At 50.4% G+C, this 27,669-nt stretch overlaps 1 protein-coding gene across 2 annotated transcripts in view; it reads left to right on the forward strand.

Annotated features, from left to right (window-relative positions):
* Dscaml1 (DS cell adhesion molecule like 1) overlaps positions 1-27,669 on the forward strand; it is a 322,519-nt gene that overhangs the window by 247,504 nt on the left and 47,346 nt on the right. For both annotated transcript variants that reach the window (XM_031345842.1, XM_031345843.1), the window contains 6 exons: positions 7,523-7,801; positions 8,174-8,293; positions 9,153-9,329; positions 26,180-26,379; positions 26,742-26,838; positions 26,946-27,074. In XM_031345842.1, coding sequence (XP_031201702.1) covers positions 7,523-7,801; positions 8,174-8,293; positions 9,153-9,329; positions 26,180-26,379; positions 26,742-26,838; positions 26,946-27,074 — 1,002 coding nt within the window. The remainder of the gene's footprint in view (positions 1-7,522; positions 7,802-8,173; positions 8,294-9,152; positions 9,330-26,179; positions 26,380-26,741; positions 26,839-26,945; positions 27,075-27,669) is intronic.

Genomic DNA, 27,669 nt, shown 5'->3' on the forward strand with positions numbered 1-27,669 from the left:
CTTCTTACCTTCCTGTCATCTGGCTCATCCTGAGCAGTCCTTGGGGGCTGAGTCACATGCATCCTGTGTACCCAACCTGCCACCTGTCACAGTGCCAGACGGCACATGTTTATTGAACTGAATCTGTGGCACTAGTCTGGGTTGGAGTAACTTACGAGAAGTCACACCGTGAGCTCCAAGAACTGAGGACTTCATGGCCATCTCAGGCCTGAGAAAGAGAGCTGAGATACACATGGCAGTACCACCTCCCTGCTTTAGGCTGTGGCAGTGACAGAGAGCTCCCTACCTTGTGCCCTTTCCGGGAAACCCATGGGCCCACACGCCAGGCCCCATCTCCCTTCCACACCTGGGCAAATGGACTTGGTAATGATGAGCCATAACCCTGCCTGCCCTGCTTCCACCCCACTGGCCTTCACAAAAGCCTGTATCCATTTCGGTTACAAGCAATGGGCCGAGAGCGTACAGTGTAAACATCACATATTAAAACATCTAACCTCTGCTCTGCTCCCTGTGCCCAATGCTCCAGCAAGCATTTGGCCGGGTTTGTCAGCTAAAAGAAAAAAATAATAATAACAGGGCTCCAGCAAGCCTCAGAGTACTCGGAACATCCTGAAAGCTGCTCTCTGCTCATCAATTATTCAGCCCCATTCAGGGAGCGATCGCTCCTAATGAATTGAATCTGATGCATTCAGGCTCAGCAACTCGGTGGACCTGTAGTGATAGCATAGTGACAGTATCTCCCAGCCCGAGGAGAGGGGTGGAGAGTATGTGACTGTGTGACTGTGTGTGCATGTGTGACTGTGTGCCTGCATGTGTATGTGCATGTATGACTGTGTGTATTTGTGTGCATGTGTGACTCTGTGTGTGTGGGTGCATGTGTGACTATGTGTGTATCTGTGTGCATATGTGACTATGTGTGTGTGCTGTGTGACTATGTGTGTGTGTGTGTGTGCCTGTGTGTCTGTTTATATGTGTGTGCCTGTTTGTCTCTCTGTCTGTCTATGTCTATCTGTATGTATGTGTATCTGTCTATCTGTCTGTATGCCTAGGCATGTGTGTGTGTCTGTCTGTGTGGGGGTCTGTGTTATGTCTGTGTGTCTATCTGTGTATCCCTGTGTCTGTCTATCAATGTGTGATATCAGTGTAGGCTTGGGTGCAAACGTTCCTGCTCCCCCTCATCAAGGTTTGAAAAAGAGACCAGTATGCAGCCACAGGAGGGGTAAGGTCCCCTGTTTCCTCTCTAGAGCAGACACTCACGTAAAGGCCTGGAAGCCAGTTCCCCCACTTCTCCGAAAGCTCAGCTCCTCCACCCCACCCTCTCTGCTCGCCTCCCCCACCTCATTAGAATGCACTTTTGCAGAAGAGCCCATCAAAGCTGATTATGATCACGCTGCTTGATTAGCAGACTGTGCTCTTCCAAGAGCTCCCCAAGGAGGGGGGAGAACGAGGTGCCCCTGGACATGGCAAGGGGCCAGACTCTAGGGAGGAAAGGTTGAGTACAGGGGTAACACTCCAGACCCTATGGCTACTGGACATTGGAAATTACATCAAGTCAGAGGGGCAGACTGGAACAGAGTGCAAAAAAGGCTGAGATGGAATGAGACAGGAACCGGAAGCCTGCAACAGTGTATCAAGTCCCCTCCCCAACCCCCACTTCTCTGTGGGAGCCAAGACGGGGTGGACCAGATGCAACCAAACCAATGCTGCTTCTTGAGCTGGAAAAACAACTGCTGACTCGGTTCCTTCTGGGGACTGCTTGTCTGCTAATGAAATTTTCAATCAGTGAGCCAAGATCAGAACATACCCAACGTGCATCTACACACGTGTGCAGTGATGTGTGGGGTGCACACATGTGTACAAACTACAAGCTCAATCAAGTGTCAAAAGGGCACACTAGCCTGCCCATGCTGGGGCAGATTCATGTACATGCATGTGAACAGTTATGTGTGCATGAATACCTTCTCCTGTAAAAGGACCTCCGTGTCCCATGAAAGGCAGTTATATGAAACACTGCTCAAGAGTTCCTGTGAGGGAGGCTCAGCAAGGCAGGAGACAGGGGGGCAAAAGGATGCTTTGAGGAATTCCCGGGCTTGGCACTGAATGACAAGGGGAACCAGCTGCAGGGGATAGCATTTGTCTCTGGGCTTCGGGACAGATCCTTGGCAGGACGCTAAGAGGAGCGGACACAGAGCTATCCTAGACTTAGGGACTTTTGAGTCCTCAGCAGCTGGGTAATAATGTGTCATAAAAGCATCTCCGGGTGCAAAGACTGAATGTTTGATTAATCAAAAGGGCCCGCGACTGGGGTCTCTTGGCACAGTCCTTTGGGGAAATATCTCCACCTTACATCAGAGTCTCCAAGAGCTTCTACAACTAGACTGAGGGTGTGAGGCACACTCTGACTGAGCGAGGGCATGCCAAGTCCCCATAGAAAGCAAGCCCGCAGAAAAGGGCACTCACCCCACACAGATGCTTTTTCTCCAATATCCCTAGCCTGGACTCACACACATCTGTCCCTATCAAGTCCGTGCATAGCTTCAGCGGAGCGGTAACTGGAAGAGGCTCCTGTTGGGATCCCTGTCCCACTCCCATGAACAGTTTGGGGTGGGAGGTTCTATGTTCTCAGGACATAAGCTACCCACCTACCTGAATGCCTGCTGTAGTTGCAGGTGGTTTGGAAGGAGCCCTGCTGGAACCCACAGGCAGGGGGCACTGCAGGCTCCAGAACTGCCTACTTCTGAGAGTGCTCTGCTTGCAGCCAGGTTTCCTTGGGAACACAGAGCAAGCAACCCTCCTTCAGGGTACAGAGGAGACTGATGATGGTAGTGGTGAAGGTGTTCAAGATGGGGGAGCATTGACAGTGCGTTCGTTCACTCCGTGACTGACTGTGCACCTACTCTGTTCACTCAGTCACTGAATGTGTACCTACCTCATTCCCAGTACTATTTGTGTTTCACCAACACAGCTGAGCTCAAAACACACAGCACCCCCACCTTCCAGGAGCTTGCAACTTAACGATAAACAGACAGTGGATACAATGTGTGACATTAAATCTAAACTGGATACAAGAGTGGCAGGAGGAAGGGACCTTGTGGTCAGAGAAGGCATTGCCAAGAAGGGATGGCTGTGATAAAAGCTGAAGTCAATGGTGCTTATTCCTAGAATAATTAGATTTATTGAACCTGGAAACTCAGTGTCACACTAGTAAAATTAATTGGCCTACCTCCACCATTTTTTGTCGTGTGTGTGTGTGTGTGTGTGTGTGTGCACACGTACATGTGTGCATATGTGCTGTCCTTGCATGTGGAGACCAGAAGAGGATATTAGGTGACCTGCTTAGTCACTCCCTGGTCACGGGGTCTCCTGCTGAACCTGGAGCTAAGCTTAATGACCAACAAGCCCCGGTGATCTTCCTTTCTCTGCCCCTGACAGCACCGGGCCTGTAGACAAGTCCCACCACACAGGGCTCCCCCAGGGTTACTAAGATTCAATCTCAAGTCTTCATGCTTTTGTGGCAAGGATTCTTAGCCATCTCTCCAGGCCTGACACCCCTCCATTGTACAGAGTTAAGAAAGCAAGGCTCAGGCAGAGGCCAGGGGTTGTGGCACGGCCACTTGTCTATGGTCACTTGAGTAAGCAATAGAGCCTGGAATTCAGATGTCCTGGCTCCAAACGTAGATCTTTCTTGAGTCCGTGCTGTGTGGACAGAGAGGCACTGACTTCCCACGGTGCACACTTTGCAAGCAGGTGCAGTAAATAAAAGGCTCAACCTCAAAGACAGATGATAAGAGACCCCATAAAGCATTTATGGGCTGGGCTGCTGGTCAGTACCGCATGACACTTCCAAACAAGTGTCCATAAAGGCTTTATGACAGCCAGATGTCATGTGGCCTGCCGCAATTTGTACATCTTTGTAGATACTCTGGTCTTTGGCCTCAGCGCTGGTGTGGTACCTTGCTTCAGGAAAGAAGCCCTACCCCCAACCCACTATATGACATTCCAGGCCAGCTACTGCAGAAGTTATGGACATGGGCACAAGAGACTGCAGGTGACATGATGAAAGCAGGTGGCCAGAGACCCCCAGCTCCTGAAAGTTTGTTTCCTTGGGGGAAAGATGATACACCCATTCTATTAGCATTTGTCCCTGAGCTTAGAGAAGACGTGGCTAAATGGCAGGTCTTCCTTTTTAGGTATCCAAAGCCTTAAAAAAAAAAAGTGTTCTTATCAAACATCCCACCACCTCTGAGAATACCCTTGCCCACAGCACAAGCCATTTCTGAGCCTGGACTTGAGGGTTGTCAGAATGCCAGCCTGAAGCTATAGAGTTCCCTCAAGAAGCCCAGCCCTTGCACTATCTGCAAAGGGGTTCTATGACTTTTCCTTAACAGAGAGAACAAATGCCTGCTAACAGACCAAAAGGAATTATTACACTCAAGTCTAGCTTGCTAAAATGGCAAGTGGATTGGACTATCTACAGAAGCAGGGGTAGGGGGTGACTTACGGGAGCACCCCTGTCAGGAAGGCTGCACCCCTGAAGCTTGGCGGGAGGGAGTCTACTCTGCCCAGGAATTGTTGGCCACTTCTATAACCTTGGGAGGGCCTCATGAGTCTTCTAATTTTCATGAGCTTCCCCGCTTTTATAAGCATCTGTCCTTCCTCTAGGAGGGACTATTTCAATTTAGAGTAGCCAGCTACATAGGTGGGTGAAGGGTTTCTGCCACAGTGGCATGCATAACTTGGTGGTAGCCATGTGATAGAGAGCAGCGTGCTACATCGGACCTCTGAGGAGTTGTCTGGTCATCTGACACAGCTGACATGAAGGAGCCCTGGGCCATCCTACCCATGTAACTAAGCCCCAACCTGAGTGCTGGCTGCTGATTTTCAGTGGCATCTCAAGGGCTCCTCCATGGCATTCCCTGACAGTCTGCAATGGTCTCTGCCTCACCCTGACTTCTTCCTTCATCTTGTGTATCACTTTATAAGCACATGTGCCAGATCGAATGGTCAGGGCACCCTGAGGCTGTGGTCACCCCCAGAGGACACCTTCCCCTGCTGAGTCCTGCGTCTGTGTGTCCAGGGGTCACTGGCCCAGTAATCACAAAGGCCAGTGTTTTACCTCTCCCAACTTGGGCAGGGTCCTGCCTTCCTCATCCACACAGCAATAAAACCTTCACAGGGTAGGCATTTCACAAATATTATATAATTGTCTAACTAATGAATTAACCTGCCTTAGTAACTTATTCCACTCTCTAAATCCCTTCTTACTGAGAGATGGCCCCCTTACTGAGAGATGGCCCCCTCTGCTAAGCCAAAGCTCCTTGCTGAGCAACATTGTCTCTGTCTTCTTGCTCTGTCTCCCCTGGAAATGAGGTGTCCAGAATACCCCTGCCTTGGCCACATGTCCTACTCCCCAGCTCCTGGAGTGTCACCAATGACACAAACCCCTGCGCATAGTTCAGAGGTTCCTTAATCCCAACAGCTGGGATAGTGCCACACAAGAAAAGGCCTGGTCTTAGGAAGAACCATGGAGAAGCTCCAGAATGCTCACAGAACAGCAGCACCTGGAGAGAAGCTGGGGTACTTCTTATTCTGGATGAACCCTCATTCTGCCTGCCCCACCCCCAGTCCACCACATGGAACTCCTGAGGGCACCCTGAGAGGTGATATCCAGTCATATATCCGTTTATTTACATATCTAATGAGCATCTATTGGGCACCCACAACCACTCCTGTTATACAAGTCCTACCTCCAAGCTCAGGAAGATGGTGGCAATCAGGCCTGTGCTGGCTTTCAGAAGCAATTCTATCAGAAACTCAAGGAGGCCTAGAGGCCTAGGTATGACCTACACACACACACACACACCAGCGGGTTCACAATGATCTAAGGAGAGCAGTCTCTTAGGGAAGTATCCATAATGGGCAGAGGAGCCTAAGTTTCAGAGAAATCTGTCTAGAGATGCCCACGTCCCAGCCAATCTCCCACAGAACCAGGGGCAATAACAGGGATGTGTTGATCTGACCAATGACTAGGATATCTGGCTAGGGCCTAGGACCTGGCCAACACCAAGGTAGGTATGGAATCAGATGGCTGTAAGCTGGCCAAAGGATGGGGAGCTCATGGCAGTGGAGGAGGGCATGCCAAGCAAGGATCAGGCATGGAAAGTCATGATGATAGACACCCTAGCTGGAGTAGTGGGCAAGGTCAGGGTAGCCTGAGAAAGCCTGCTGAGGCCCCTGGTATGTGTACTGGAAGTTGTACCTTCCTAACTGCCATGTCTTCCAGACCACCCTACCCCACCCCGCCAAGGATTCAGACGTTCTCTGTGCACATCTGGCTGCTTTCTACCATGGGTCTGCAAGGCCTGCCTGTGCTCTCTGCTGTGGCCATGGCTCTGGGTAGGCCTGTGGTGAAATAGCATCACTGGCTTCCAAGGAAGGGTGGGCAGGAGCCTGGGAGAAGGCTGAGGACTGTGGGCAGCTTTGTAATTTAATTATTCGACTGCAGAAAGGAGACCTCATCTACTCGTGCTCATCCTTGTTAAGCTAATTGTCTGTCTCCTTCGCTCTCCTCTCCCCCCACCCCAAGAGCTGGGGAAGTTGCTGCCGCCTAATTGAGTTATCATAAAGATAATGGCTGATATTCCCGCCAGTGCTGAGAGAGGAGGATCCATCTCTCAGAGACTCAGGCTGCAGACAGGCGCCCTGACCCTCCATCCCCCGCCCCAGGGGTTGAGATGAGGGCAGCTGAGTGCAGAGAGCTCTGCCCAAGGACTCTACCCATGTGGCCATCAGAGGGATAGCAGGCTCCCTTTTTAATTTTGGAACACCTAGGGAGACAAAAGGGCCTGCAGAATGAATATTTGGGGGTCTTTTTTCAGAGGTAGTGATGCTGCATAGTAAAAAGAGCCTTGACTTGAGCAGATAGATCAGGTCTCAAGTCCCAGTGTCACCTCCCATCACCTATCTCAGTGACTGCTCCTCTGAAGCAATCTTGCCATCTGTAAAGTGAGACCATCAAGCTCCAGGTCTGGGGAAGGATTCGGTGAGGTTCCTGTGCACATGTAATGGTTCTACAATCTGATAGCCACGGGGAGGGGCAAGTTCATGAGAGGACCAGGTTTGGAAGCATCTGGTTTTAGGTAAGTGGTCATGAAGACAGAAGGGAGAGAATCTAAACAGGCCTTCCTCCCTTGCCCCCGGGATACCTCATCTCTATCTACTCCAAGCCCACAGAGGGCTGGGAGGTAGCTGCCAAGATGAGAATTTATATACAAGCTAAGCAGTGTGTCAGAAAGTGCCTGAGTCAAATTCAAAGACCAATCTGAGAGCCAGGAAAACTAACACAGAGACAGGGAGCTCTGGCCTGGGTTTACAGGTGGACAAGAGCCAAGGCACCAGGGCATGCTTAGAAGATAATGCATTCAAAGGAAAATAAAGTTCTAGGGCCCTGGGGGGCTGCATTCCAGGGTAAGCCAGAGTCCTCAAGTAGGGCAGCTGACCTTCATATCCCCTTGTCCCCCAGTGCCGCCTCTGATCCAGCCTTTTGAGTTCCCCCCTGCCTCCATCGGCCAGCTGCTCTACATCCCCTGCGTGGTGTCCTCGGGAGACATGCCCATCCGCATCACCTGGAGAAAGGACGGGCAGGTGATCATCTCAGGCTCAGGTGTGACCATCGAGAGCAAGGAATTCATGAGTTCCCTGCAGATCTCCAGTGTCTCCCTTAAACACAATGGCAACTACACTTGCATTGCCAGCAACGCAGCGGCCACCGTGAGCAGGGAGCGCCAGCTCATCGTGCGTGGTGAGTGGGTCAGGCCAGTCCCAGGGAGGGTTGGAGGGGAAGGCAAGAGCATCTCTCTAGAGCTCCAGTTGGAATTATAGGCTCTGAAGAGGTTGGTTCTGGCTGGCTTCTTAAAGACAGAGAGACCCAAGCCTCCTACTTTCAGACCTGGAGTGGAGGGCATCCTTACTTGGTCAGCTAAGAGCACAGTCAAGTTTAGGACTTAAGACTCTGAGCTCTCATTGAAGTGCTTGCAAGAGCTCTCACCCTTTTTGACTTTATAAGCTGTCTGCTCCCAACATTGTAATGATCCAAGAAGGGCTGACATCTACTGGAAGAGGTCCCCAGACCTAGGAGACTAAGCCTCTTTTCTCCCCACCTCCCTTTCCACAGTGCCCCCTCGATTTGTGGTGCAGCCCAACAACCAAGATGGCATCTATGGAAAAGCTGGTGTGCTCAACTGCTCGGTAGATGGCTACCCACCACCCAAGGTCATGTGGAAGCATGCCAAAGGTGAGCAGGGAGAACCTGGAGGCTGTTCTGATGGGCATGGAACCTGTTCTTACACGCAACTCCTAGCCCTAGAAGGAGTACTGAGTTCTGAGCTTGAAGAACCCCTACATCAGAAGGTCTAGAAGTCCTACTTAGCCACACCAGGGTGAAGGACAGCATGATGCTGAATCCAAATCCTGTTTGCTTTTTGTGATGCTGATGATCAAACTGATGGCCTTGCTCAAGACAGGCGACCCCACCTCTCCTGAGCTACATCCACAGCCCCCTAAGTCCCTCTTGCCCCCACCACTTGACCTCCCACAACCCCAAAGACAGCTTGTATTTCTTCCCCACCCCTCCCCATCCACCCTGGGGTCCTATCTAATGATCTTAGTCCTCTCCCAGTCCAGCCTCATCACAAAGATACATTTGATATCTGATGATGCCACACAATAGACTATGTCCATGGCTAATGTTGGTATTGGAGGGGTCCCCCAGATCCCCTTGTAAAGCTGACTCTTTCCCAGACCTGACTGCATGTGACCAGGCAAGTGTCATATGAGAACTCAGTCTTCTGGCCTATTACCAAGCTGACCAAAGATGGTTCTTTGTATCTCAGGAATTTATTCCAGCAAGTTCAGTGACTGCCTGGGGGTACTGCCCTGCCTGTTTCCGTGCCTCAGAGCCAAGTGAGGGCCAGATCTCTCTAAATGTATTTCATGTCTTGCAGGAGGAGCTGTGTGGTGCCAGTACTGTGGAATGGTGTGGCTTTGCTCTGAAATGGCCGCAGGTGGGCAAGCAAGCCCTATCAGGCCTTTCTGAAGCCGCTAGGTCACACCCAGTCCACTCCCAACACCCCCTAACTTCTGCCTCCTTTCAGGGAGTGGGAACCCCCAGCAATATCACCCAGTGCCCCTCACTGGCCGCATCCAGATCCTGCCCAACAGCTCTCTGCTGATACGCCACGTCCTGGAAGAGGACATTGGCTACTACCTCTGCCAGGCCAGTAACGGCGTGGGCACAGACATCAGCAAGGCCATGTTCCTCACCGTGAAAAGTGAGTCCTGCCCTCATGTTTGTCCCCGTTCTGCCAAGGACTACCAAAGGCAGTCTTGGCTCTCCCATGCCTGCCCATCCTCCCCCTGGGATTCTGCTACTGTGTCCAGAAACAGCAAGGTTGCTCGGAGGTGAGCTTGGGACCCTCCTGGGGGCTTTTGGAAGCAAGGCTTGCTCTGGCCTGTCTCAAGTCAAGGGCACAGGCGCTGGTAGCTGTATGGTAATTATTTGGTTCACACGTCAGTTGGCAATCCAAGCCCAATACCTAAATCAAACAATTCCTTTCGGCTACTTAATACATACTGAGTTGTGTACCACGTGTTACATCCTACTTATATCCACTATGTAGGTAGAGCCTTCAGTTGATCTGTGTGACCTTGGAAGCTCATTTTGTTTCTCTGGGTTCTAGTCTCCCCACTTACCCTAGAAGTTCACTCCCAATTTATAAATCTCATAAAACTGTTTCGAACAACACAGAAGCTGAGGCTAAATAGAAGTGCATCGGGGCCACACAACTCTGTAACTCTAATGCAACGGATGTCATCTGAATTCCCTATCCAGAGCCACCTTCGTGGTTCTGGAAGCCATTGTTTGTCTGCTGCCCCTGTGTTCTGTTAAGCACCAGAGCAGCCATGCATTGATAAGCACATATGGCCTTATTAAACCATATTTACCCTATCCACAAAGAAATAATAGTCCGGGGCTCAGACTGTGTACAGCCCTTGGTGTATGTCAGTGTGTCCCTGACTGGACACAGGTGTGGCCAGCGGTGCCATTCTTTCTAATGTCCCTCTAGGGTAGCTACAGAGAGCTGTAGGGTCTGAGTGCAGTCAGCCCTACACCTCCCAGGAACTCCCTCCATGAACAATCCTGGGCCTTCATCCAGACAGGGAAGCCCTGCCAGGGGATCGATGCTGAGGGAGCCCCTGGACGAAATCCCCGTGCTGGGAGCAGCCTCCTTCCCACCATCAAAAAGCACTTTGTCCTTCATAAAGCCAGGCAATCAATCTAAATCCCTCAGCCAGGGAGAGCCACAAGGGGAAGGATCGCCTGCCTGGACCTGTCCTTCCAATTCTCATGCACACACGCGCATGTGTGCATGCTCACGCGCGCACACACACACACCATTCCTTATTCTGCTACTTTCCTTTCTATCCTGGCCTGGCTCTCTTGACAGCTTGTCCCGGCCATGCTGAATCCTCAGACTTCCCCAGTGCTAGTGGAAAGAAGGGGTAGAAAGTGCCAGAGATCTCTGAAGCCCAGAGCTGGCCATAGGCTGGCCTCTGTCTGGGTGGGAGGGCCTGGCTCCATATAGCAGCCCAAATAAGACTATATGGCACCTGGCTGCTGGAAGATGCTCCTGTGGCATAGTTGTGGTGGAGCATGCATTCCCTGGTCCTCTCTGTAGCTGCTATTCTTCTACTGCTTCTGTAGCAGCATAATGCTCCAGGTTACCCACCAGTAGCCACTCGAGACACTGTCTCTCCTCCTTTTTGTACTTTACCCATTTGGACCTTTCCTCCATCCATCTTTTTCCACTCCTCTAATCTCTATAGAAAGGGAAGAGGACCATAGGACCTTCATAATCTGTGCACACACACACACACACACACACATGCACACACACACACACACACACACACACAGAGCTTACCATTGAGTTGGCTGGATGAAGCTCATTCATTTCTGAATCCATTCTAAATCCCCCAAAGCCACCAGCCCTATGCCTGACCCACTTGCAGAGGCAGCCACCTAAAGCTCTGCCCGTATCTCCTACTTTTAGAAAACATTTGGCCTGATTCAGCTCCATGGAACTAGGTCTGAGGCTTCAGAGGGCTAACTGACCTTTGTCCCCACTGTCCCCAAGCAGAAGAAAGAAAGGAAATGTGTCAGAGGGTGCATCATCTCCTAAAGCGTCATACAGGGAAAAGTGGACATTTTGACTGGGCCATGCTGATGGGACGTGCACATCCCTGACCTCACAGTGCTGACTCCTCAGGTCGCTGAGCACTTACTGAACAGGAAATGGTGTTTGCTCCATGGCCAGGAGAGTAGAGTAGACATTCCTGAGTTCAAATCCCAGCTCTGCTACTTGAGAGCTATGAGGTGGCAGGCAGTGACCTCTGCGAGCCTGGTGTCCTCCCCTGTGAGCTAACAGTTGTGACACAGACGGCTTCCATTTTTTAACCTTTACCATGAGGCCAAAGTAGTAAACAGTCAGTAACAGCTATAGTCCAAAATTCAAATTTTGCTCCTTTTTCAAGCTAATGATATTACGGCCCAGTACTGTTTCCCAATGCGAGGCAACAGCAGTGACAAATATGCCCACTTAACCACTGATCATGAGGTGAACAAGAAACACACCTGTCTACTGTCTTAAGGTAGGAGGCTCAGAGGACAGCTCCTGACGCATACTGCGTTTACTTTTCCTGCCCTCCCTCCCCTCCGTGCTCGACCAGACACATCCAATTAAGAGTATTCAACATATTTTAACTTAAGATACTTCCAACTTACTGTAGGCTCCTCAAGGATCACACTGATGTGAATGGGAGGGGGTGCGGGGGTGGGCGTGTGTACTTTTTCTCACTAGTAAGTTTTCAATGAGACTAAGCATCGACAACAATTTATACAGTGCTTGACACAGGTATGCATCTGACCATTGTTAGCAATGGTTGGCTTAGGGCTGGTGATGCCATGATGAGTGGACCAGAACTTCTGTTCTCGGTAGCTTTAAGTGGCAGGTTTGTTAACAGATGGATAAAGGGGACTTTCTTAAGAGAACTGAATCATATAGTAATGGGGCCTACGAAGTCCCACAACTAGCTCTCTGTAACAGACCCTGGGGTGCTAGTGACATGGCTCAGCCCAAATCAAAGAGCTCAGAACTAGAGAATCCACAGCAGTCTAACTCCATCCAAGGCCAGACCAGGGAGCCATAGCTCTGGTGTCCACAGGCAGGAGGAGACTAATGTCCCTGCTTTAAGAAGAGGAGTGTCCTGAGCCCTTTTGGCCTTCTGGGTTCCCATCTGACTGGACAGCACGCATGTGAGAGGTGGCCTTACTAACTCACATATCCTTTTCCCTTGTGAGACCTCACAGACCTAAGGATCCCATAACACAGTCCAACTGACATCTGAAACCATCCAGCCAGGGCACCAAGGGTTTGGGGAAGCAGGAAATGAGTTCTCCAAGTCCTTGGACATCCCAGAAGACAATCCTGAGTATCCTCCACTCCTCTTTATCCCCAAGACTTGGTATGGCTAAGCTCATAAGTCCCTGAACCCAGACCTGCCCCTTCACATGTGGCACTTGACGATCCTCTCCCCACATCCTCCCTGGGAAACTAGCAACAGTTCCTTTGCACAGAACCTGAGAGAGTGGATGGAGGTCATTGGGTCACATCGCTGTGTTCACAGGTTAGACTGTCAACCACCCCATGATTCTTCCTTGCCTTCCTTCCTCTGGGTCTTGGTTTCCTCACCCACAAAATCAGAATTCACCCATCCAGAAAACCCAGTCCTTATCTGAGATATGCCACCTCCAGCCTGGCTAGCAGTGGCTCCAGCGGCCTTAGGAGTCTTTCCAAAGAGCCAGGCAGTTGCCTCCCAGGACTTGATTGAAAATAAACATAATTAGCAAGAAAAAAAATACTATATCCACAGGGCTACCTTTAATCTCCTTTTTAAATTAAAACAAGAAAGAAAAAAGAGTGAGCCCAAGAGGGGAGAGAGAGAGAAAGAGAGAGAGAGAGAGAGAGAGAGAGAGAGAGAGAGAGAGAGAGAGAGAGAGAGAGAGAGAGAGAGAGAATGAGAATGACCAAAAAGGGGGAGGCAATTCCAGCTCCACCTGACACGCAGAGGAAGAGAAATCATCTTCAAAGAGAATTCTTCAGCAAGAGGCAGGTACAAAGCCAAGCTGCTCTTCAGGGTGGAGGGGACTCGCTGTGTTTTGATGCCACCATCACATGACAGGGCCCCCCAAGAACTCCTGGCCCCCATCTCTATTAGACAGGTGCTCTTCCTGCCCCTGGCTCCCCTCCACCTCTCTGAAGGCTCCAGTGACTGGGCCACAGACAAAGCCCACAACCAATTAAACCCAGAAGGGTTCTTTGTTTGCTCTGAGTTTTGGTTTGTTTGTTTTGCAAAATGTCAGGCCAATTAAAGTGAGCTCCAAGGGCCCTCAGCTTCCATACACCTGCATCACAGGAAGTCGGATAGAAGGAACCAGACCCTAATAGAGGTGGGCTGATGGAGGGAGCCAGCCTGATCCAAGGAAGCCCTTGCTTGAACTGTAGTAGATTGGCTTAGCCACTGTAGCTGACTGCTGGTCCCAAGGTCAGGGTGCAAAACTCTAGGAAGCACAGTGAACTCTATGATCCATAATCCAGGTCAGTCCCTGTTCAAATGAAAACAACTCTTACCAGACAGAAGAGGGGTGTCCATTGACCTGGTGATGGGACTGCTGTCCTCCCACAAGGACATGAGTCAATGAACCAAAGGCATAGCCAGCCACCCAAAGACTACAAAACCTTGTCCAGTCCAGACCATGTATCTGGTACAGACGTGGATGCCCCATGCCTGCCTCCAGGCTACCCAATGCTCTTATTTTGTTTCATTTTATTTTTACTTTATATGTATGGATATTTTTCCTGCATGTATGTGTGTGCATTACTTGTGTGCCTAATGCCCACGTAGGCTAGAAGGGGATGCTGGATCCACTGGAACTGGAGTTACAGGGAATTATAAACTACCATGTGGATACTGGATATTGAACCTAGGTCCTCTGAAAGATCAGCTAGCGCTCTTAACCCCTGAGGCATCTTTCCAGTTCCCCCAATACTTCTTTTGTCACCTCTCCTCCCTTGCTTAGGCCCTCAACCTGAATGAACTATTTACAGTTCACGTAGACAATTCCAGGACACACAGTTTGGGATGTCACATACATAATACACTTCCCCCAACCCCTTGGAATAGATAATAAACTGAGGCACAGAGCAATCTAGAAGAAGAGTAGCCCAGGGTTCTCCTGCATATTCGCTGGTGGGGAGGCCTGAATCTTCACGATCTCTGAGCTACTTAGGGTCCAGAGCTCATCTCTCCTCCCTGTGTAAGAACTGTGTCCCTGGCACCCAACACAGACCAGACCTCTGTCCACTCTGGCACCATGTGCTAGGAATGGACAGGCCCCTGCTTGCAGGCCTGGTCAAGCTGACATCTTAGGTGGCTCCCACGCTCTTCCCTTGGCCCTATGATTTCCCAAGAACCTGAAAGGACAGGGCAGATGCTCTACCAGGTCTGCTACCCGCCTGGAGAGAAGACAGAAAAGTGAGTGTTGGGCAGGACTCAGGGCCAACTGAGCCACCACCCCCACTGACAAACACAATTGTGGGATTTGGAGGCTGTTGCTGGCTCTTTCTCCTCAGGCTATGGCCACTGGTCAGCCTCAGCTATCCAGCCTCGGGGTGGCCTGTGCCAAGGCAGGAGGGAGTCTTCTGTGCAGGCAATGATAGAGGACTCCCTGGATGTTGTCGAGAGAGGGAGGGAGTGATGATTTCCATGGCAATGATTAGCCAGTGGCCTCTCTGGCCTTATTGATTTCCAGACTTCATAGAGTAAGAACCAACACCGTGTCTTGTGCTTCATCAAGCAGAAGTGAGGACAGGCTGTAACTTCCTTCCGCTCCTGGGCCTCCTTCACAGAAAAGCAGGGAGTTAGTTGACAAAGCTCCCAGGAGTCTGCAGCCTCCAGAGATACAGGGAAGACAAATCAAGCATCCAGAGATTAGGAAGGGCTGGAACAGGAGACCTGCTGCTGACGATTGTGCCCTGCCTACTGAGATGTGGGGGCTTACTTCATTCATTTTCTCTAACCCCCTAAGCTTGAAAGGTCCTGCTTTTCAGAATCCATAGCCCAGATGTTAGGGGGTGGGAAATAAAATATCTCTCAACCAGCAAAATGTAAGCCAGCTGACTGACCTCATGACACCAATAGGATCATTGCAACAGGAGGAATCGGTCACATCCCCAGACCCAGACCCTAGGGGACCTGTTGCAAGAAAAGCCTCCATCCCAGCCACACTCTATCAGCATGAGGGCTCAGGTCCTTACGGACAAAAGGCTTGGCTAAGGAGCCTGGTCCTGCTCACTCAATTTCCACTCCCTGTTTAACTCCAGGTGCCTCACCTGGGCCACTCTTCAGAGGTGGGGACAGATGACATATTATCACTCCTCTGCCTCTGAAGTTCCCATGACCACAGCACTAAATTGCTTCCAAATGGATCCCAGTTCCAAGGTGCCACCCAGGGCAGCTCAGATGAGACTCAGGATCCAGGCATCCTGTGCACAGGGCTCTGTGTGGTAGGTAGAGTGATGCAGGACAGTGGCAGAGAGCTGAGAAGCACCTCTCATCTTTGCCCCGGGGAGAAAGCCCAGAGCTACTCCCCAATAATGATGAAAGCCCCTCTGAGTGAATGCACTGTTGCATCAGACAAGCCATGAGCATGTGCTCACTGAGCAGCCCATCATGCAACACTGTGCAGAGGTCTGTCTGTGTATTTACCTGCTTCCTGTTGCTAGGATGGCTAAGTCTTAAGAAAAAGGAGTTTATTTGGGTTCATAAACCTAGAGGCCCAAGACAGGATGTGACACGTGAGAAACAGCTTGTATGTATAAATGGGTACATGTGTGTGTGTGTGTCCCTTCATCCCCTTAAAACTCCACAAGAATTCAATCATTGGCCCTACTTACCCTGACGATCTACTCAGGATCACCCCCTCAAGGACACATCTATAAATGCCACAGTCAAAATCAAGTCCCCACCCTCCTGACACTCAGGTGGGAATTCAGTTTCCACAAATGAACACTGGAGAGACACTCTCCAAACCTCAGCGGTCTTCAAGAGGGAAGGACGAGGCTAAGTCTCCATTGCAGCCTCCAGGAGTTACTGACTGATTAGAAAACTACACCAAGCCTCTAGGAGAGGAAGCAGAGGTGTGGGCTACAGAGTGGCCTTGCCATCAGTAGGGTCAAAGATGGAAGAACCTGGAGTGGGTCAGCAGAACTGGTCAGAGCTTCCAGGAGGGGTGGTGCTGGAGTGAGCAAAAGGAGAAAGGTGGCTTCAGGGAGACTGGCAGCCAGGCAAAGGCACTGGGACAGAAGTCTGCATGGGGGACAGTGAGGAGAGAACCAGATGGTGGCAACTAGGGACTAAGGGGTGGGAAGTCACCCTGATTTGCAGGCATGATCTCCTCTGGGGTAGGAATGGCATAGGACAATGAGCAGGGACTGGAGAGGAAAGAGAACTTCGAAGGAACAGTGCCAAGCATTTGAGAAAGTCAAGAGCTTGAGGCTGAAAAGAAGAGATGGCAGCAGCGTTAGCCACAAAGATGACCGAGACAGAGAGGTAGCATGGTTGCTATGACAAAGTAAAGGTGACTGGGTAGCCTGGGGCACCACACTGGGTGGCATGTCTGTGGAGAGCTGGATGCTAGTCTTCATGACCCTACAGGACTCAATTCACTGTGGAACTAGCTGGTCATCTTCCTGACCTAGAAGACAAGACTTATGGACTGAGTACAGAATGCGCCCGCCCCAAGTTTGCTGCTTCCAGAACTGCCTCAGTTTCCCCTGGCTGCTCCAACAAAGTACTACCAACTAAAGGCCTCAAAACACTACAGGCTGATTCTTTCTCAGTCCATAGAGTGTGACACAGGGTGGCAATTAGCCCTGTGCTTGCTTCCCTGAGGCTCCTTGGCGAAGCACCCTGGCTTCTTTGGGGATTGTAGCAAGTCATGGGTTCCGTGAGTTGCAGGAACATCCCTCCAGTTTCTGCTCTGATTGCCACATGACTCTCCCCTGTGGGGTCATGTTATCTTCTCTGTGTATCTTCTTACTAGAATCAGCATGACCACCTCACACTTTGATTAGAAACCACATCCCCTGAGGCTAGTGGCTTTCAGGATCTTTCTTGGCTGACCACGACCATCCTGTCCTGACCGCAGACAGTCTCTTAGCCAAAAACCCTCTCACAAGCAAGGTCCTGAAGCCTCTCTGATTCTGTGCTCACAACTCCACAACAGGGCTCAGCAAGCTAGGCCCAGGATCAAACCTAGCCTGCAGCTGCACAGCTAGTACCAGGCTGCACCCCTCCTTCCTTCCTGATTCACTGTCGGTGGCTTCTTTGGTGATGCAGTGACCAGCAAAGCCTAGGACGCTATTTGGCCCTTTCCAGGAACCGCTTGCAACTCCAGCTCCGAGGTGTTCTCTGCGATGACCCAGAACACCTTCTCTTAGAAGCCAAAGGAAGATGTTCATGTCTCCGGTTTCTAATCGGATTCTGTCAGTTCCAAGCCATCTTTAGCCATCATTGCCACACACACACACACACACACACACACACACACACACACCTCCTAGGGCTGTGGGGGAGGGGTTTAATGAGCTAATTCGTGGAGAGCATTAACCACGGTGCATGCACATAATCAGCATTCAATAAATGTTAGCTATTATTATTACTGTCTTTTTTTCCCCCAGCACTCTCAGTAGGGAAAATGGGTCCCCATCCCCCACTCCACTCCTGATCTTGCATACCTTGGCCAGCAGCCAAAGGAGAAAGTAACTGCCCCATTTTATAGCTGGATAGAGAAAGGTCTGGTGGGACCGAGGGTATCATCTTCACCCTCCGTGCCTCAGAGACAGGCCTGAGGTTTGAGGCTGCTGGGCCCCACCCTTCTCAATGACCCCAGAGCTCAGCAGCCTTTACATGTGCACACATTCTTCCTGGCTGAGTCCTAATGCCTGCTTCCTTGGGATCTTGGGGGCCTGAAGCTTCCCAGACTCCTCCCTGCCTGTTCACCAAGGGCCAGGCTGGTTCCTGCCACACAATTTGAACCAATCTCACACTTCAGGTGGAGCTTGCCTAATCAGGGGCGACAGGAAGCCGGAGCGGGTGCAATCAAATTAACAACGCCATGGCCTAGCTCTTTAAGAACGGGGGAAACAAAGCAGGCACCAACCAGAAGGTATCCCCCTCCCAAGCTGTCCCAGGGGAAGCTTGCAGAGCTGGGCTGCCACTGAGGCTGAGCAGAGTGGCTGAGTGGAAGCTGCTCCCACCTCCCAGTGTGCCAACGATGCCCCTTTGTGGTGGCTTATCTCACACTGCCAAGCAGGTCCTGTTCTTGTCGGGGAGCTTGTTAACATGGAGGGAAACACGGACTTTGCAGGGAGGGAGAACACGCTGGGTTTGAAGGGAAGGAGCCCTCCCCCCCCCCAAAAAAAAAAAACTCTCAGACTTCATGTAATCCTTTCAAAAACAAAGGCTCTAAGAGGCAGAGAGAGGAAGAGGAGGAGGACACCTTCTCCCCTGACAGGTTGGGCGTGCAGAGCTCAGAGCTCTGCTCCGGGGCACCCGCTGTCTCTGAGAGCTGTCCACCAGAGGGCAAAGAAGAGGGCTTCCAAAAGCCAGGTGGTGGTGGCGCACGCCTTTAATCCCAGCACGTGGGAAGCAGAGACAGGCGGATTTCTGAGTTCGAGGCCAACCTGGTCTACAGAGTGAGTTCCAGGATAGCCAGGGCTACACAGAGAAACCCTGTCTCAAACACACCGCCCCCCCCAAAAAAAAAGAAGAAGAAGAGGGCTTCCAGAAACCCATCTCACTCCTGGAGACACATTTTTCACTGGAAAGACCTGGGAGATTTCAGTTGCATTATCAGAAAGACTTCCTTAAAAAGCCAAGGCCCTCCCTTGGTGGTGGTAAATACTGACTTTGTTATCAGCCTTCTAATCTTGGTGGCTTTGAGGACTTTCTGCCTGAGGCTAGAAAAGGACCAAGAATTTGGCCCTATGGTACTATACTCTGACCATGTAAAGACCACCAGGCTGACGGTGTTCCCACTCAGACCCATTTAGTTACAACCTCTAAGGGCTGTGTCTGCACCATAAGTTTATTTTACTTTGAAGGGTTTGTTCTTTTTAAGACAGGGTCTCAAGGCCTCAAACTTAATATGTCGCTGGAGGCGACCCTTCATTTCTGATCTTCCTGCCTCCTGGGCCACTTTGCCTAGTTTATGTGGTGCTGGGGATTAAACCCAGGACTTCACACATGCTAAGCTCAACTGACTGAACTGTATGACCCATGATGAGTTTGTCATTAAGTTTCATAATAGTTCTCTAGTGTCAACAAGTATGAAAACTTCCTTGACCATCTGGGAGAGCATATTTGGTCCTCAATCTCCAAGCCAATCCTCTTTCCCCAAGTCAGCCTTCACCACAGCTCTAGTATATTAGTGCCAGGCACCTATTTTCCCTGTCCCTAACCTCTGCCCCATCCTATTCCTCTGTCCAATGTCACAGGGCCAATAAGTTCTCAGATGCCCTGAGCCAGACTCCAGCTGGCTATGTGACTGTAGCCTATTAACTTCTCCAAATCTCAGTTTCCCCATCTGTAAGGATCCAATATGTTCATTCCCAGGACCTGGTGCATAGTAAGCCCTCAGTCAAATCGGGGTTTTCGCTGTGACTGGCACCCATGAGCCTCATTGTCAGCCACTCAGACTCCAACAAGTAGTTTTTGTCACCAGATTCTTCCCGTTCTTCCCGCAGGGCAGCGCTTCTCCATTGGGGATTCATAGCTGAAGCTTCCTTCCCTAGCTGCTTTAGGAGTGTCAGAAAAGGCAGCTGAGCTCCCTTCACCACAGAAGAAAGGGAGGGAGCCTTCCTAGTCATCCCTACTCCTGCCCCTGCCCATAAGGACTGGCCTCCACATACCCCATCTACCTCCTGTTTTCTGCCTTCTTCTGGACTCCTTCAAAAAGCCATCCAGGGGTGTGTGTTGGGGTGCAACCAAGAAGGAGAAGTCTGGGCTAACACTAAAGGAAGGGGCATAGTAAACTGCTAGAGGCTTGATGTCCTCCTTGCATATCACCACAGTGTAATATCAGACAGATTGCTTAACCTCTGAGCTTCCACACTGGGGTGTGTGTGTGTGTGTGTGTGTGTGTGTGTGTGTGTGTGTATGAGGGAGAGAGACAGAGAGAAACAGAGAGAGAGAGACAGAGAGATAGATCCTGATCTAGCCTCCTTTGAAGCAAGGAATAAGGTGTTCTTCAAAACATAATGCAGTGTTCTGCAAATTTAAGGAACTAGACCCATCCATGCTTAGGAAATGAGACCTGGGGGAAGGGGGTGGGAGCTGGGAAATGAGGTAGGAGCCAGGTTAGCAAAGTTTAGCCCGTCCGTAGTCTAATGTCTTAAAACTCAAGAGCCTACATCCCAGCACTTGGGAGGCAGAAATAAGCAGATCTCTGTGAGTATGAGACCAGCCTGATCTATATAGCGAGTTCCAGGACAGCCAGAGACCCTGTTCAAAAAAAAAAAAAAATATATATATATATATATATATATATATAAAGCTGAGAGTGGTGGCAAAGCTTGTGGGTGCTGAGCTGAGTGGCCATCTCATGGTGTTTTAAAAAATCTATCGGCCTCTCACATCAAATTAAAATGTAAATAGCAGCTGATCCAGGCAGGACCTCAGGGGCGACAGGAGCCAGCCTGAGAGTAATTTCACAGACGGAACCGGTAACATTGGATTCTGACAACTGTCCTGTTTTTGAAATTGATTTCCTCTCTCCTGGGCTGGCAGCCCTGGAGGGCCCTGGATTTCAGGAAGGATGCCTGCTCTCTGTAATCAGTGCCCCTCTATACGAGGTCCCTCTCTGCTGTCTGCTGCACCTGCTTGTAAGGCCCCATGGGGCCAGGAGGAGGAGGAACAGTTTAGGCATTAGATCCACAGGCCTAACTGGCAGCGGCTAGAGTTCCACGTCCCATCAAGGCTGCCTAGGAGTCGCAGAGGACCACAGAACTTCCTTTTCTTAGATACATGCCAGGTTGGGGCCCACAGAGAGTCTCCCCATCAGACCAGGAAGTCAGCAGGCGGGAGAGCATTCCAGTTTGGGAGCCTTGCAGGAGGTGTGTCCTCGTGTGATAGACATGCAGACAGGGGAGGACCTGGAATCTACCAAGATGCTGCTGTGCTCCTCTACCACCACATGTTGGACACTTGAGTGTCACTTAATGGCACAGGAATGGGAAACTGTAGACGATGGGCCTGCTGCTCACCACAAGTATCTCAGAATCACCTTCTACCTAAAAGCAACAGCATGACAATCCAAGGCTGTCATTAGCATATCTAACCAGGACTCTGTCCTCTGCTTAATCATTCCCACTTCTGTCTGGGTCCCTAAAACTTGGGACTCGATCCCCAGGGTCAAATGCTGAGGCTGCACCAGCAAGCACACAGAGGCCACATGTTAGTGACAACCCAATCCCATCTCTGAAAAAAACAGAGACTGCACACGAGAGGACAGGGAGGCAGATGGTGAGAGACAGCCAACTCTGTCACCACAGCTCAGGGTGAATAGACCCTGCTGGAAGCTTCAGGTTCCTGTCTAAAGAATGGGGCTAATAAGAGTTGTTTCCTGTGGTTAGCATCAGGAGAGCTAAGCAAAAATGAAACATCCAGAGTGCTGTAGGTACCAAGGAGGCTATGGAACTTAGTGAGGTAGCAGGAGGGTACTGGGCTTCGCTGCAGGGGACAATAGCTCAGAGTCCCTCTGAGGAGGTCACTCATAGAAGGCACACAGAATATGCTGCCACATGGCATGCTTGCCACCTCAGAACACCACAGGTGTTCATGCATGTGTGTGTGCGTGCATGTGGGGGGGGGGGCAATGTATACAGAGGTGTCAACTCATGGTTCCCTCAATTAAGCAAACACACCGGGGCCTTGGCTTATGGGGCAGAGGGACTCCACTGGCTCACATGTGATGACACCATGTGAATGTACAGGGATACAAGAAAGACTGCTTGTGATTGCCTTTGAAATATGTTTTGGAGTTCCTCCCCCTCCCTCCCTCCCTCCCTCCCATCTTCTCTCTCCCTCCCATCTCCTCCTCTTCCTTCTTTCTACCTCCTCCTCCTCTTCCTCCTCCTCTTCCTCCTGCTCCTCTTCTTCCTCCTCCTCCTCCTCCTTCATGGCCCTCACTATACTACTCAAACTGTCTCAAACAATCCTCCTGCCTCAGCACCCCTACAGCTGAGACTATAGATGTGTCCCACTGTGCTCAGCTTTTGTCTTTTCAGGGATGCTACTGCCTGCTAGTGGAGTGACCTTGGGGCAAATGGCTTCCCTAAAGAGCTTAAGTTTGTTCCCTTGTAGAGTATTACAAGTAGTAATCCTACCATTCATTTAACCCAGTATCAACATACATCATCAATATAAAAATGTAAGTGAGCTATTTTATGTCTCTCTTTACATTTCTGGAATCTGCTGTCTGTTTTACATTTATAGTGCCTCTCAATCAGCCCCACCATGTTTCAGGTGCTCAGCAATGCGTGCAGCTGATGGATACAGTGCAGTGGAGTGGGTCTTTATCTGGGCACTATGATTCTGTGGAATCATCTACCAGAAACATTTTAACCCAGAAGTTTGGTGCATGTGTGTCTGTAACGCTTCCCTTGGAGCTGGAGTGGGGCGGGGTGACTTGTGGGTGGGAACGAAGTCTGATAGGCCAGGTGCTGTATGAGGCCTTTATGCTTCTTGTATCCCTACAGCCGCTCGGTGGGACACAGAGATGTTAACTTTAATGTGTTGGAGGCCTACAGAGCTGGTAGTGACAAGACTAGATCCCAGGTATCCTGGCCCTTAAATTCTTCAAGCTCACCTTCAATGGCTTCCCTGAGCTAGCAGTAAAAAGAGCTGTAAGGTGTGGTGCCTAGCCCTTGTTACTGTAAAAACAACTAGCCAACCGGAGGATGGGCAGCCGGCTCCAGATGTGGTTGCTATGCGGGGCTGAGGAGCCAAAGGCCTCTGGAGACCCTGCTGTCTCTGATTATCCACAAGTCTGTCTCTGGGTAATCCTGATTGGAAAGACAAGTGCCCTGAAGCAGATGTACAGGTTGTAGGCTACTCAAAGGTGTGGCACCCACAGGGTGAGTAGAATCTGACGCAGGGTCTGTGCTCCACTCTGCAAGCTGCAGGCCCTCGCTTAAAGTTGTGTCTGGATTGAGGGTGTTTTGACACAGGGTACTGGAGGCCTACATGGAAGGCACAGCCTAGATGAGCAAGCTTCTCACCATGGCTCAGAGCTGGAAAGTTTTCCCAAGGACTCTTCCTCCCTGTCCCCCTCCCCTTCCCAACTATGACCTGTGCAAAGGCTAAAGCTGCCCCCATCCTCCTTTTTGTATACCCAGAGAGAGAGAGAGAGAGAGACAGAGACAGAGACAGAGACAGAGACAGAGACAGAGACAGAGAGTCATGAACAAGATCACCTCTCCTCCAACTCCCTTAGGACCTACACCCACCCAGGCTCCAGACACAGGCCTTGCTCATTCCCTGCAGGTATTGCAGAAGCAGCTGCATCTCCCCCACCCTCGAGTTCCCACCCTCCTGTAAAACATGGAGGCATCTGCAGTGCAAGGCTCAGCTTGTCAATGTAAAATCTCACTCTATATTCCACCCAGGTTTATACGAGTGAATTATGCAAATCTTTGATGGAAAAATATTCCTGCGCACATCCTTGAGAGTGTAAAACCTTAGTCAATAATTCATACTTGGATGTCTCTGACTGCAGGCTTTTTCTTCATTATAACTTACACCTCGTTATTTGTCTTTCGCATTTTATTGTATATTCTGGTGTAATGCTGTGCATTATAAAGTTTATCTGCTTCATTATTTGATGAGCCGAGACTAGGGGAATGTGCTAAGACATTGGTACAGAGGCTTGGGGCTAGGGCTGCCCCCAGCCCCACCCCACATCAGATCTACACATGGAGGCCTCAGAGGAAATAGCTGGCTGTGAGGCGTGACCTCGGGGAGCTTGAGGGAGCAGGTGCTGCCCTCTACCTTCTTGTGCCTGTTCAAATCATCCCTTTACCCTCGGTTGGTACCTGAGATTGGACCCCTCTAGGTCCACCCTTCTTTTCTCCAAAGGTTTCTTTGGTCATAAAAGCCAGCTATCCCTGGAGAGTTGGTTGGGAAGATCAGTGTCTGGACTAGCCATTAAAACAGGAAAGGGGTAAGGCTGAAGAGTGACTTGGTTGGTAAAGTACTTGCAGTACAAGCAAGAGAACCTGAGTTTGATCCCCAAAACCCACATAAAAAGCTGAGCATGATGACATCCCTGTAACCCCAGCACTGGGGAAACAGAGCTAGTAGGATCCCTAGGACTAGCTGGCCAGACTGGTTGGCCAAATCGATGAGCTCTGAGTTCAATAACTGACATCAATCTGTAGCTTCTTCCTGGGCTCTCAGATACACACACATACACCACACCACACACTGTGCACCTACTCAAGCACAACAAGAAAATAAAACAAGTGTTTCAGGAGAAGACTGGAAGGAGCAGAGGAGTAAGAGGAGCCACTGGAAAGGAGTGAGCTTTATGCCAGAGGACCAAGTTTTGAAACAAGAGAAGCCAAGGTCTCTTTGACACACCTTTGCACCAACAAGCCAGTGGTGGTCAACCAGGAGCTACTCTCTGATCTCTGATCTCCAGAACCCACTGTGAGCAGACTCCATATTGTAGTTCTTAGAGAATGTTCCTGGCAAGTGTGGGTCATGCCTTCACACACATCTAGACACACTCCTTAGATGCCTTCCCTGTTCCTCTTGGCCACAATTAAATCTACCTTCCCAGTCCCCCCAATTTGGGAGGTCAGGAGTGTGTTACCCAAGGCCTGGCACAGTGCCAGGTGTAGGAGCCCAGCACACATTGCTCTGAATTGCACAAAGGGCATAGACCAAGATTCAGAGATTCTACCCATCTGCCCTCCCTGCTTCTGGTCAAGACACTTAAGTCCATAGGAGGCCCAGCTGTTGGTAGAGCTCCTTGCCAGGTAAGTAGAAGGGGCCTCTTAAGGACCATCCAGGGTGCTGGCTCTGCCTTGGTGAAACCACAGGATTAGCAGGTGCAGCAGGGTTGGTGGACCCTCCTCTTGCTGCTAGAAGGCCTTTCATAAGGTCCCTACCAGACATCCTGTGGAACAAATCGGAGCTAAACACACCTCAGCCCCTCTGAAAAGCAGAGAGAGACCCTAGCCTTAGAGTGTGATCTTGAACCTGGGGTCCACAGAGGCCCCAGACATCTACAGAGATGATTCCATGGGGCCAGATGTTTAAGTATGGAGAAATCACATCTTTTTTTATGTTAGCCTCTAACTGATATTTAGTGATTGCCAGTGAACATAAGCCACAAACCACAGCAGTAACCGTGTGTGTGTGTGTGTGTGTGTGTGTGTGTGTGTGTGTGTGTGTGACTGTCACCCATTGAAATGCACAGATATTTTCATGTCATGTCTCATATTTACTGTAGACCTCTCAAAATAGCATTTGTGCTCATCACCACTACAAAAGCATGGTAATATAAGACAGTAATTATAAGGCCTGCCACCAGATCTCATCTTATAAAGAATAAGAGCAGAACATGCCAGTGTGTGATAAACAATATCCAAAGTTTGCTTGTTAGTGTTTTTAATATTTGCATAACCATATTTCAATATAACTGGTTTTCTTTGTAATTATGTTGTGCATGTAAAAAAAATCTGATGTCACTAGAAGGGTCGTGGAAATGTAAGGAGAAGAGGAAGAAAGTACCAGGCATGAATACCAAGGGGCACCAGGGACAGGCGAACAGGATGCCCCTTGCTGGGAGGAAGCCCTCTGAGGCTGGGCAGCAAAGGGCAGAGCTTTGAGTAAGGACATCCAGGGTAGCCAGGGTGGGGCAGAGCAAGGACAGAACGGCCACACGAGCACCTCCTGCCTCCCCCTTCACAGCCCCTTGCCTCTTCTTCCTCAGTCCCAGCTATGATCACATCCCACCCCAACACCACAATTGCCATCAAGGGCCACGCCAAGGAGCTGAACTGCACTGCACGTGGCGAGCGGCCCATCATAATCCGCTGGGAGAAGGGGGACACAGTCATTGATCCTGACCGCGTCATGCGGTATGCCATTGCTACCAAGGACAATGGTGATGAGGTGGTCTCCACACTTAAGGTGGGTGTGCAGTCCCAAGCCTGGGGTACCTTTCATCCCTATCCAAGGGAGGGAAATGGGAGGTGGGGAGCCCTTCCTTGCCCCTCACAAGGTACCTACCAGTCCCACACCCAGATATTTCTGCATCAGAACCTCAAACTGTCTCATTTCTAACGACCACAGCTATCATTACGTGGGTTCCCAGTCTCCTCCGTGACCCTTTCTCCCTGCTTGAGCTCTCTGCACACACATCTCAATCCTTCTGCAAAGAGAAGACTTAGATAGGACCCTTCAGAATCTCCCTCCCAGTTCCCCTAGAATGTGCCCCTCTAAAATACTTTCCCTGTTTCCTCCATTTCCTGTTCCTACTGGTCACATCTTAGCTCAAGCCAGCTGACCGTGGGGACTCCGTGTTCTTCAGCTGCCATGCTATCAACTCATATGGAGAGGACCGAGGTTTGATCCAGCTCACTGTGCAAGGTATATTCACTTGCCCACCCACTCTTTCATCTTCCCTAGGACCCAGAGGCCTACAGCTAAACTGCTTGCTACCATCTCACCTTTGTTCCTCTTCTGTCACTGTCCAGAACCCCCTGACCCCCCAGAGCTGGAGATCCGGGAGGTGAAGGCCCGGAGCATGAACCTGCGCTGGACTCAGAGATTTGATGGAAACAGCATCATCACTGGCTTTGATATTGAATACAAGAATAAATCAGGTAGGTGCTGGGACAGATGGTGAGGGTTTTTGCCCACTGTGGCCTCTTGTGACACACAACCCGCCTGTGTCTTTCTGAAAGAGCAGCACCACCTGACACAGAATCACCAGCACCCTCACATTGTCCCCAGGGGACAATGGCTAGCTTAGGAAGCTAGGATACAGATGGAGATACACTGAGGGCAGGAAGGGATCAATCCCATGGAGCATGACTTTCACGTGTGGTCTGATTTATAGGTGCCAAGTGAAAGCCTGTGGGTTGCTCTGTGGGGATGTCATGGGTTTGCAGGGTCACCTGGATGGTGTTGGTTTGGGATGGCGAGTGCGTTGGAGGTCAGTAAGATGGGGTTACTGAGTGCCTACTCCCAGAGCCCTTCCAGAGCCTTCCTCTACAGCCCCAGAGGCTCTATGCTGCTGCCAAATCATTGTGAGGCACTGTGATATATATGCTCCAGTCTAGCTACAGACATCCAGGGATCACATTGAATGCAAAGAAGAGGTGCAGCTGCCAAGGATCATCAGGAAAGGCCCTGCCTGGTCCCTTGTGGATGCTTCACTAAGCTAGGTCTAGAGGACTAACCGATAAAACATACTAC

This window comes from Mastomys coucha, unplaced genomic scaffold (genome assembly GCF_008632895.1).
Source record: "Mastomys coucha isolate ucsf_1 unplaced genomic scaffold, UCSF_Mcou_1 pScaffold23, whole genome shotgun sequence".
NCBI classification, from domain to species: Eukaryota; Metazoa; Chordata; class Mammalia; order Rodentia; family Muridae; genus Mastomys; species Mastomys coucha.